This window comes from Anabrus simplex, chromosome 1, assembly GCF_040414725.1.
Source record: "Anabrus simplex isolate iqAnaSimp1 chromosome 1, ASM4041472v1, whole genome shotgun sequence".
Lineage (NCBI taxonomy): Eukaryota > Metazoa > Arthropoda > Insecta > Orthoptera > Tettigoniidae > Anabrus > Anabrus simplex.
The window spans coordinates 64875981-64888146 of NC_090265.1; the positions used below are offsets into that span (position 1 = coordinate 64875981).

Genomic DNA, 12166 nt, shown 5'->3' on the forward strand with positions numbered 1-12166 from the left:
GGGACCATCTGAACCGAAGGCTTCAACGCCAAGGAGTCGCACTGTAGAAAAACGAATATGACATAAGATTTTGTTTGTTAGCTCTAGTTTGTAAGATATACCAATTTCAATTAGAAATACTAAAAATACACTTCGAAATTATATCCTTTTTAAAATAGTTAAACTATCCTAATTTTTTGTCGAAAAATGAATGTGACATTAGAGAGAGAGAGAGAGAGAGAGAGAGAGAGAGAGAGAGAGAGAGAGAGAGAGAGAGTGTCCACAAGGGATAGCTGCCCTAGAACAAGGGGTACCGTACGGTAAGAGCATCAAATTATCTATTTTCACACTATTTATCTTAGGATAAAATGAGCTTATATATTTTTTTTTTTTTTGAATTTTCCCTCTTGTAGCCGTACAGCTATCCCCGATTAGGAAAACTTTATTTTTCTTTACACATAACGTACAAATGATGATTTACCATTGCCAAATAATCTCATAAAACATCTAAACAAATATCTTTTAGATACGAAACGGGAATACCAAAACGAAGGAAGAAATTCATTGAAAATTTTATGACAGATCCTCGCGCACCGAAGAGTAACCCAATCACTTCCCAGCAACTGGCGGGTATGTGATACTTTTCTTCAAAGTATTTAAAACAGGGTTCGTAGTGTCTTCTTTTCAGAATGAACTTCTTTGGCCTGTGAACCTTATTGTTGGACCAATAACAACGCCGATGTTTTATAGCTTCAACAACCTCAAATAAAAGGATATATTCACGCGAATTACTTGATTCAAGAACTGGAAAAAATCCAAAGAAAAGCAGCTCGATTTGTTCTGGGTGATTTCCGACAAAAGAGTAGCGTTACAACAATTTTGCGAAGTTTGGGCTGGGAAGACTTGGGAGAAAGCAGACGAGCTGCTCGACTATGTGGTATGTTCCGAGCTGTCAGTGGAGAGATGGCGTGGAATAACGTTAGTAGACGAGTGAGTGGTGTCTTTAAAAGTAGAAAAGATCACAATATGATGATAAAGTTGGAATTCAAGAGGACAAATCGGAGCAAATATTCGTTTATAGGAAGAGGAGTTGGGGATTGGAATAACTTACCATGGGGGATGTTAAATAAATTTCTTTGAAATCATATAAGAAAAGTCTAGGAAAACAGATAGGGAATCTGCCACCTGGGCGGCTGCCTTAAATGCAGATCAGTGGTGATTGATTGAAAAAAAGTCTCTCTTTGCTAGTTGCTTGTACTCCTTTTCTGGGTCGTCTCTTATAGCTGTCCAACAGTAGTCTGCAAGCAATAGAAGTGTTCCATTTTCCCTGATACCTTTGTTCCATTTGCGAAATGTCCTGATTGAATCGCTCTCCAAGTTCGTTACTTACAGCACCGCAGTTGTCAGGGAACAAGACGTCCAGGTGAGAATAAATAGTATGTCACATTTACACACAAACTGAAAGAAACTCAATATCATTCGATACTTGAAACAAGCTATACAGAGTGAATGTTACGAAATATTAGCAAGAATGACAAGTTTCACAAACATCAGCAAGAATGACTGACGATTCCTGCATTCAGTTCTGCTAACATAATCTCTAGACACCAATTTTTCCTACTAGTTATAAAGATTACCCTTAACCATTCACTGCTCTGCTCAGATGTGCCAACGCAATCTCCAGGCATCAAATTTCGTAAAAACGATGCTTACAACTTAATTGGGTGAAGTGGTTAGTGTGATTAGCTGCCACCCCTGGAGGCCCGGATTCATTTCCTGGCTCTGCCACGGAATTTGAAATGTAGTACAAGGGCTGGAACGGTGTCAACTCAGTCTCGAGAAGTCAACTGAGTAGGTGGAGGGGTCGATTCCCACCTCAGCCATCCTCGAAGTGATTTTCCGTGGTTTCCCACTTCTCATCTAGGCAAATACCGCGATGGTACATAAGGTCACGGCCGCTTCTTTCCCTCTTCCTTGTCTATCCCTTCCAAACTTCCCATCTCCCCCACCACAAGGCCCCTGTTCAGCATAACAGGTGAGGCAGCCTGGACGTGGTATTGGTCCTCCTACCCAGCTGTATCCCGAACCAAAGTATCACGCTCCAGGACACTGCCATTGAGGCGGTGGAGGTGGGATCCCTCGCAGAGTCCGAGGTAAAAACCAACCCTGGAAGGTAAACAGAAAGAAAGAAAGAAAGAAAGAACTTAAATGGGCTATATTGGAGAACCAAGAGCTAAATGGAAGTTTTACATGTCATTTTCGTTTTTTCCATGATGAAATGAATCGGAAATAACTATTTTCAAGTCCGAAAGACTTTCACTGTTGATCAGTGTAAACACTATCATAGATGGTGGCGACGTTTATTTCATACTTTAAATTGGATACTTCAGGAAAACTGAGCCCGACTCTTTGGATGAATGGTGAGCGTTGAGGCCTACGTTTCAGAGAGTCCCGGGTTCGATTCAGGAATTTTAATCGCGTCTAATTAATTCTCTAGTTCGGGGACTAAGTGTTCATGTTTGTTCCAACATTCCCCTCTTCATACCTACATAACCCACCACAGAAACACGCAATAGTGATTACATCTCTCTACGTAGGGTTGGCGTCAGGAAGGGCATCCGGTCGTAGAACACGACCAATTCCACATTGCGACACCGTTCGCACAAGCGAGCACAGGTGTGGGGAAAAACGGCAAAGGAAGTAAAACTGAATAAATACATTAATGAATGCCTTCGTCCTACAATTAAGAATACCAGCAGTTCTCCTCATTGAGAAGTAAATTTTACATATAATTAAACAGTAATATTACCTATGATACAGCTTCTTTTTTAATGTTAATCTAAGATTCTTCTATTCCATGTTAAACTTTATATTAAATTTTTACTCTCCTTTTCTTGTGCTGTCATCTAATTTGATCTTCAATAAAATTTGTAAGAGCTTCTGGACCTTTACAAGTCTTCATTGCACATTTGAGTTCGTCCTCTGAACCCCTTTAGATAACTAACCTCTGTTTATTTCTGTAATCCATATATTGTCATATATTCACCTGACGTACTTACCTCGCTATTTTTTTTATGTTTTCAATACTTTTATAACTCAAAGGACTTCGATAGTTCTCAGCTGGTCACTTGAAACAGGACTATGATCTCAGTGACCATGACTACTTGCCCTTAGTTTCTGTTTTCCATTGATCCTGACACTGCATGTTCAAATGTTATTCCTCCGGTCGATTCTCACACGTCTTGTACAGTACAATTGCACCCACAGCGCTCTTTACTCAGCACTCGCCGCAAAACGTCCGATTTGTTGAGCTGGTTTCATAAGAACTAGTCAGGAAGCTATGTTAATCCTTACGCTGCGCAATTAATAATTGACCCATTCACGAAAAAATGTAATTATGAGGCTAAAACTAATATTTTCAAATAATCTTTTTTGTGCTATGCATATTACAGATGGAAAAAGGAACTCAGTGGAGTAAATAATGGCCATTATTGGACATTAGCAATACTTATTGATAACTTATTACGTTTCAGGTATACTCAATAACACACACACACACACACACACGCACGCACACACACACACAAATAAAACTTGCTCAACACTTGTGAACGATGGCGTTTTGATAAAACAATATAATTGTAGAGTATATGCGCGGAATTAATAGTCAATCAAACTCTTCTTGCAAGCGAACTGGCAACACTTTGCTGCGAAAATACCGCCTTTCTGTTCAGGGAGAAAACTATATTAATATAGCAAACTATGAAGTATTTCCTCAGAAGTGGGCTATAATCGAATTTCGCAGTGAAATGAATCGAGTTCTACTAGAGTCGAATATGACAGCGTAAGGGTTAAGGTTTAGTTGATTCAATCACGAGTAGAAAGTTAATAAACTCCCATGGTACATATTTTATATTTTCTAACAACTGATTCTCCTTTTCAGTTGCTTTCCAATGTGCCGAATGCAATAAACTAATGCTTCACGGTAGGCTTGAAAACTTAACTGTTAAGATATTCGGGGCTTGGGTGGGTTTACTAATATAAGTATTCCGTACGTAGTTTTCACCCTCCAGAAAACAGACGAGAGAAAACCTTTATCTCAAATTCCAAGACATCAGTTCTAAACTTAGACGCAAATACTATATATTATTATTGTCACGAATATATTCGTAATGGGACGAAGAAGGTAATATTAGTATTTAATTCGCCTGAGAAGATGTTTTATGCCACACAGAATTTTAGTTTAAAATGTTGAACTGAGTGGCATTCTGAACTCAAGTCAGCGGGTTCGATCCCGACTCAGTCCGGTGGTATTTGAAGGTGCTTCAATAGGTCTTACGACAGTCTCATGTCGGTAGATTTACAAACACATAAGAAACTCCTGCGGGACAAAATTCCACCATCTCGGCGTCTCTGAAAACTGTATAGTTGGCGAGAAGTAAGACCAATGACATTATTATTATTATTATTATTATTATTATTATTATTATTATTATTATTATTATTATTATTATTATTATTATTATTACACTCGTTTGAAAAACAAAGAATTGCACACCATGAAGATGTAATTTTGCTAGAAAGCTTAGGATGCAGTTATATCTCAAGCAGATAGTCAAATGTCTAGCGTAGTGACGTGATTAAGTGAACAGTCTTGGCACTAGAGACCGTGAAATTGCACCCACCCGTGTCCTATATAAAGGCTCGCAGAGGCAATAAATTATAATTTTACCCCGTTGTAATCAGTAATGACTTACATTAACGTTATAATCATCCGTACCGGGCGAGTTGTCCGTGCGGTTAGGGGCGCGCAGCTGTGAGCTTGCATCCGGGAGATAGTGGGTTCGAATCCCAATGTTAGCAGTCCGTGGTTTCCCATTTTCACACCAGGCAAATGCTGGGGCTGTACCTGTGCTGCTTCCTTCCCACTTCTAGGCCTTTCCTATCCCATAGTCCTCATAAGATCTATCTGTGTCGGTGCGACGTAAAACAAATTGTAATATATATATCCGTCTCATGCCATTCCGTGATTCCCATGACCCCTTCCTGGTGGGCTTTTCTTTTTTGCAAATGAGCGTATTAAAAAAAACCATGGCACTACAGGTCTTGAAGGGCCTTGGCCTACCAAGCGACCGCTGTTCAGCCCGAAGGCCTGCAGATTACGAGGTATCGTGTGGTCAGCACGCCGAATCCTCTCGGCCGTTATTCTTGGCTTTCTAGACCGGGGCCGCTATCTCACCGTCAGATAGCTCCTCAAATTCTAATCACGTAAGCTGAGTGGACCTCGAACCGGCCCTCAGGTCCAGGCAAAAATCCCTGACCTGGCCGGGAATCGAACCCGGGGCCTCCGGGTACGAGGCAGGCACGCTACCCCTACATCACGGGGCCGGCGAGCGTATTATTATTATTATTATTATTATTATTATTATTATTATTATTATTTATTTCGCTTCGGCCATCTATGGGGCACGTTTAACACTCTTTATATTATTTTTTAGCCTTCTATGCCTTTACTCTCTGCCAGTATCTTTCCATCCTTTCTTCTGCGGTACTTCCTTCTTCTATTCCTCTATTCAGGATCTCCCTTTTCTCATCAGTCTCTCCCCAGTCAACTAGAAATCGCGGTACTTATCGACAAGTTGTTTAAATCGGTTTCATCATCTTCCGTAACGTCCATCTTAGTCAAGTCCAATCTCACTTCTCGAAACCATTTATCTCTCTCTTCCTCTCTCAGAAGAATTCTTCGTTAGTCTGCCCATCCTCAACAAGTTTCCATAAAACTGTACCCTTCTCTTCCTCATCAGTTCAACCACTTCTTCTGTTCTTTGTTATATTATTATTGCCGCCTCTGTGGTGCAGTGGTTAGTGTGATTAGCTGCCACCGCCACAGGCCCGGATTCGATTCCCGGCTCTGCTACGAGATTTAAAAAGTGGTACGATGGGTGGAACGGGGTCCTCTCATCCACGGGAGGTCAAATGAGTAGAAGGGGCGGGGCGGGATTCCCTCCTCAGCCATCCTTGAAGTGGTTTTCCGTGCTTTCCACGTGGTACCTAACTTAAGGCCACGGCGCTTCCTTCCCTCTTCCTTGTCTATCATTTCCTATCTTCCCATCTCCACAAGGCCCCTGTTCAGCATAGCAGGTGAGGCCGCCTGGACGAGATACTGGTCATCCTCCTCAGTTGTATCCCATGACCCACAAAGTCTCACGCTCCAGGACACTGTCATTGAGGCGGGATCCTTCGTTGAGTCCGAGGGAAAAACCAACCCTGGAGGGTAAACTAATTAAGAAAGATTATTATTATTATTATTATTATTATTATTATTATTATTATTATTATTATTATTATTATTACGGAGTTATCCGTGGAAGGCAGAGGTGAAAGAAGGTGCGGGCTGGAATGGGTCTAACTACAAGTCCGAAAGATGAATTAAAATTTCAATAAAGGTTATATTTTCGAAACTAAACAATGGTGACATAGAATTTTGAACATACAACAAATAACAAGAAGTTAAATCAGGTACACAATCAAGAAGTCCAAGATTAGATAAAAATTTAACCATTTTCCACCAGGGGAAATAACAAAATCAGGTACCAGAGTAGTTTTTCAAGGAAAGCCCGAGTTTCGGGTTCTTACAAGTCCTGGGCTTCGAGCCCCAATACGACAATCCTTGAGCTGTCAGCTCACAACCACAAAATACAAAGGGACAGAGAACCCTTAATTACATGGAGCTCTTGCTCCCGCTTAGTAATGTCAAGCCTCCTAGAGGCACCTTCCAAAATACCAGAAAGAGCTGACCTGCTCTCAATTTTACAAGCCTATCAAAGGCCACGACAAACTTGACTTCTAACTGCCCTCAAGGCACACGTACAGTGAAACAGGGGTATCTTGTACCCAACCTACAGGGCCTTCGCATGAAGAAAAAGAAAAAAACAACAGGTTAAGTTACTGGCCCAAAGTACAGAGAGGACTAGAGGCGTGAACTTGCACTCCTAAATACACATTTTAAAACCTAAGTGGCGCTAGGCCGATCACACAGGGGCTAATCTCAATCTATGGAGGTGACTAGTATACAAGATAAATTTAACACATTAAGAAGGAAGAGAAAAAACGGTTATGAAAACATAATCACCTCAAAATCAAAATGAAGAGGAGCTCGAGAGGGTAAAGCACTCTCTATCCCCGCTTTACAGTTAAAGAGATTTGTAGATTTTACGTAGACTGAAAAGGGATTTACATTTTAAAGACTGGGTTACATATTAAAGGTTTCGAACCTTCCCCGAGAGTTAAACTGCTGAGCTAGCAAGAAATACAGATGTTAAAAGGTGATTACCTTGTTGAAGAACGGCTGCCTGAAGAACGAGGCGCTTCCCGCCCCCTGCTACATGTTCACACACTGAGCAAGATGTTATAAGAGTGGCCCGGAGACAAGAAAATCAGCAGTTTTTATACCCTCGCGGAAAATTCGAGACCTTTCATGAATGATTACGACCCGCCCACAAAGTTTTATTGGATAACAGCAAAAGCTTATACACAAGGCGATGAAGAAACACCTTATTGGTGGAAAATTAATTACAGAAATTCCTGATTGGCTACATTCAAAACAGGCGGAAAGAAAGGATTAATACTGCCAACCCACAAATGACAGAACAAACTTTAGTAAAGACAAAACTTATGAATACAAAATTTCTTCAAGAAGGTTCATTCCTTCACACTAGAGTGCATAATCATAGTTTTTTGGTAGAGACCTCTGTTAGAGAATGTCCACACTTCTTGATCAATGAAAGCAAATAAAAAAACACCTAGAGACATCTTCGATAAACAGGAGAGTTGATTCAGTTGTTACAGTTCAGGGTTCCTCCTGTAGAGGAGTTTCAATTGGTGCAAGATTTGAACTTGCGTCATAGAGGTGTACCGTCCGGTACAATTATTATTATTATTATTATTATTATTATTATTATTATTATTATTATTATTATTGTTATTATTATTATTATTATTAAGAATTGTGGTTTTGCTATTGTCATAAATTATGCCTGTCCTCTCGGGTCAACATTTCCATCTGCACTGTGTATTAAACTATGTAGTAATATTTCAGCTTAGAACTTTGACCAGAGCAAGAAAAGTGAAGAAGAAACCATAGATTCCCAGATCGTTGCACGTTTATCTGCAGAGAAAAAAATAACAAAAAAGTATTCTACAAAAGTTTAAAATAAGAAAAAATAGTTTTGTTAGTTCCATGGAACTTATTTTCAATCAGAAATAATGCTAGAAATTAATGACTGTAAGGAAAGAAGTTATATTGTCTGTTTATGTTTGCAGGCAGTGAAAGTCCAACATTCGGCACCAGCTCCCCACAGTTCTCTGTGCCGAAGATGGTGCTGGAGGACTTCAATGCCAGCAGCAGCACGAGTCGTCTGCATGAGCTGCCCAATGAGATATCAGCGCCGTACGAGGTACCGCAGTTTCCCATTGAGCAGATTGAGAAGAAGTTGGCTATCCAGCGGCATATATCCAGCAGGTAAGTGCTATCGTGTTTCTGTGCAGGTAACGCACAGTAATTGTGAAATACAATTTCTAAGTTGCTCTCGGCAGTGATGTCAAAAAAAAAAAAAAAAAAAAAATAGAACACCTGCTTACTATGTATGCCATTTAGTACATGGTTGGTATTTACCTTTTTTCTTGAAAACTGTAATAACTGATTATATAAAATTGAATATCTAGAGGACAAAAAGGCAATTATACTCCTTTCTGAACTATATACTCACTAAATTCTTGTATTTAAAATAATTTCCAAAAACTCGCAGCTTGAAATATAGAGCTTGTAGCTAAGTAATCTTCTTCCTATACAAATAAAAAACAATAATGTCTATTTGTACTTTTGATTTTTGCGCAATTTCAGTTTTTTACACATTTTATACATTTTGATATTGAATGACGAAAAGAATTGTGTTATGTATGTATGTATGTATGTATGTATGTATGTGTTTATATATTTATACTAGCTAAAACCCGGCCACTACCGAGCTCGATAGCTGCAGTCGCTTAAGTGCGGCCAGTATCCAGTATTTGGGAGATAGTAGGTTCGAACCCCACTGTCGGCAGCTCTGAAGATGGTTTTCCGTGGTTTTCCATTTTCACACCAGGAAAATGCTGGGGCTGTGCCTTAATTAAGGAAACGGCCGCTTCCTTCCCACTCCCAGCCCTTCCGTCCCAACGCCGCCGTAAGACCTATCTGTGTTGGTGCGACATTAAAAAAAAATCCGGCCACCATTCGCTGTGGCTCAATCTGATATGAAATGAATGGCTATGGAAATAAATGTATTCTAGTGCACATGAGATCAATCGCACTCTTGAACATCCGAATTAAATTATTGTTGTCATGTAACATTTTTTGCAACGACTCTGCAATATGTCTTCTGATTCCAGTGCATTCAATTGGTCATTTTCATCTCCGATGAAGTAGATTTGGAGAAATGTATTATTATTGCTGGGAAAAGGAAGCAAAGACTAATGATCTGTGGTAAATTTGTCCCTGAATTTTAAATGTCGGCATAAAATGCTCTGCTATAACGTTAGCACCGAATGAAGTCATCTGAAAACAGGAATTGTAATTTCTTATGTTTTTGAGGAAATGTATTGAATCATCAATAATTTCATTTAACAAACTTTTCAGTGGTTCTTTTGGCTGCTCATGTTCAGGTAGCTTCACTTTTCCGCTCGCGCAGCACATTTTCGGGGTTTTTCCATTAAATTTCATTGCTGTGCAGTGCGGACAAACTTTGTCCTTTTTTTCCGACTTGAACAAATTTACATGAGGTATTGTATTGAATATCTGATTCGTATGAAAAAAAGCAATTCGGTGATATGAAGCTCTGTCATTCAAATATTGCAACTCCATACGTCTTAGCTGTTGATCTAATTGTTCTTGGCGTTGTTGAAGTTACTGTGCTTTCTTCTTTTCGATTCAACTCATAAAACTCGTACTATGGCTGGCGAAAACACAGACGACTATCGACTACTTTTAGAATTTTGCGAGCACAGGACACATTTATTCATGTTTATTCACATTTACAATAACAGGCAATGAGTTGCCTAGTTACATGAAAGTACATCTCGATCACGGCATGTTGGATTCCTATTGCCAAATAACAGGCAATGAGTTACCTAAATACATGAACCTCCTAGCAAGAAAGATCCTTCATAAAACATGGCGGCGTGTTCCCATCCTCCTACATACATAATTTCTTACCGGTTCATGGAAAGCCCAGTGGGATCAGTCTTCAGTAGTGAACAAACATCTAGTTGAGAATCCTTCTAAACGAGTACAAGGATTTGATCTTCCAAGACGACAGTGGAGAATCATCAATCGGATAAGAACTGGACAAGGCAGATGTGGTTATCTGTTGTGCAAATGGGGTTGGACTAGCTCTGCAGATTGTGATTGTGGTGCCTCTTCTCAGTCAATCCACCACATTGTTGCTGACTGCCCAATTCGAGCTTTCAAAGGAACGCTAATGGACATTCACCGCACATCAGATGAAGCAGTTGATTGGGTCAAAATGCTACACCTAGAGTTATAGTATTGTACGGACTTGTGACTACGCACATTTATTCTGAACTATATACATGTGTGTACATAGATTCATCATATGATACATAATAATAATAATAATAATACATAAATAATAACCGGACTATAATGATATAGCGTAAGTCGTTGTCGCCTAGCGACAATCTGTCTATCAAGGTTGATTCAATCTTGGTGCGGCTTTGTAATTAAATTAATTCCATAAAATTATAAAAAAACTACCTATCCAATTTCATTCAAATCACTTCCTAAACGCACTCGTATTCAAATACAACGTTGTATCAATATTTCAAGACAATCGACGGAATACTTTTAGAGTTTTGCGATCACAAACATACGCAGGCTCAATTTATATATAAAGATACCTTCGTAGCGCCTAGAAAAACCGCTATGTAGTAATATTTCAGCTTAGAACTCTGACCAGAAAGGTTCAGTATTGCATGAACTTCATCAACGAATTTTCGTTCTAAGTGACACATGTGCTGCGGGTCAGTATTTCTCCCCTACATAGCGGTATTTAGAGGCGCAACGACTATTATATATGTTTGTTCCTACATCACGCAAGAATCGCTCAAGATATATTGTTGAAACTTGGTATTTCGACTGAAGTAGACTACGATTGAAGCTTAGGATACCTTTGGTTTCAAAATTCAAATTTGAACACGATCTTATAACGAATCGTGAAATCATCACGAGTCGTTGGACTCATTGCTGAGAGTCATGATCTCATGAACTAAGCGTTGACATCCGGAACGGTTAACAGCTTGTCTTAAAGCCTTCTGAAGAGGTAAACTTTATTGAATTGGTCTATCCACATGGTTGTTGTTCTTCCCCTCAGTCTCGTGCCTTCAGCCTTCCCTTCCGTGATTAATTTTTCCAGGTTCTCTCTCTTCTCACAATATATCCCAAGAACTGGATGTGTTTTTGGCTGACACGGACAGAAAGGCGCTTGGAGATGTTAAGTTCTTTCATGATGGACGTATTATTCTTTTTCCGGACCATTTTATTCGGAACATTCTGCGCCAGCACCAAAGCTCGAATGCATCAATACGCAGCTTGTCTCCGGCCTTGAGAGTCCATGTTTCACAACCGTATAAGAAGACGGAAAACACGAATGTTTCCTGACCGAAGCGGTAAAGGCGTAATTGGTTCGCCCGGAAGGACGTGGGTTCGAATCCCCGTCAGGAAGTCGTAAACTTTAAGAAACAAGATTTCCACTTCTGGAGGTGCAAATGGCCCTGAGGTTCGCTCAGCCTACACCAAAAATGAGTACCAGGTTAATTCCTGAGGGCAAAGGCGGCCGAGCGTGGAGCTGACCACTCAATCCCATCAAGTGCCGAAGTTACGGAGGTTACATTCTACCCCTCCAAGGGCCTTCATGGCCTGTACGGAGATGACTTGGATTTTGCTTTTGCATAAAATTGATCAACAATAACATTACATTGACCATTGTTTGTTGTGATGTTCTTTGTCTCTTATGCCACCGCTCATCTCCAATTACTGCTGCGTACCGAGTATAACAGCCTGCCTGAATATTGGCGGGAAGTAGCTGGGGAGTTAGTTCTCTCTCTCCTTTAGCATGCCATTCCTGTGGTT

At 40.0% G+C, this 12166-nt stretch overlaps 1 protein-coding gene across 3 annotated transcripts in view; it reads left to right on the forward strand.

Moving 5' to 3' along the window:
* AMPdeam (AMP deaminase) overlaps positions 1-12166 on the forward strand; it is a 676053-nt gene that overhangs the window by 341987 nt on the left and 321900 nt on the right. For all 3 annotated transcript variants that reach the window (XM_067156162.2, XM_067156170.2, XM_067156154.2), the window contains exon 2: positions 8302-8500. In XM_067156162.2, coding sequence (XP_067012263.1) covers positions 8302-8500 — 199 coding nt within the window. The remainder of the gene's footprint in view (positions 1-8301; positions 8501-12166) is intronic.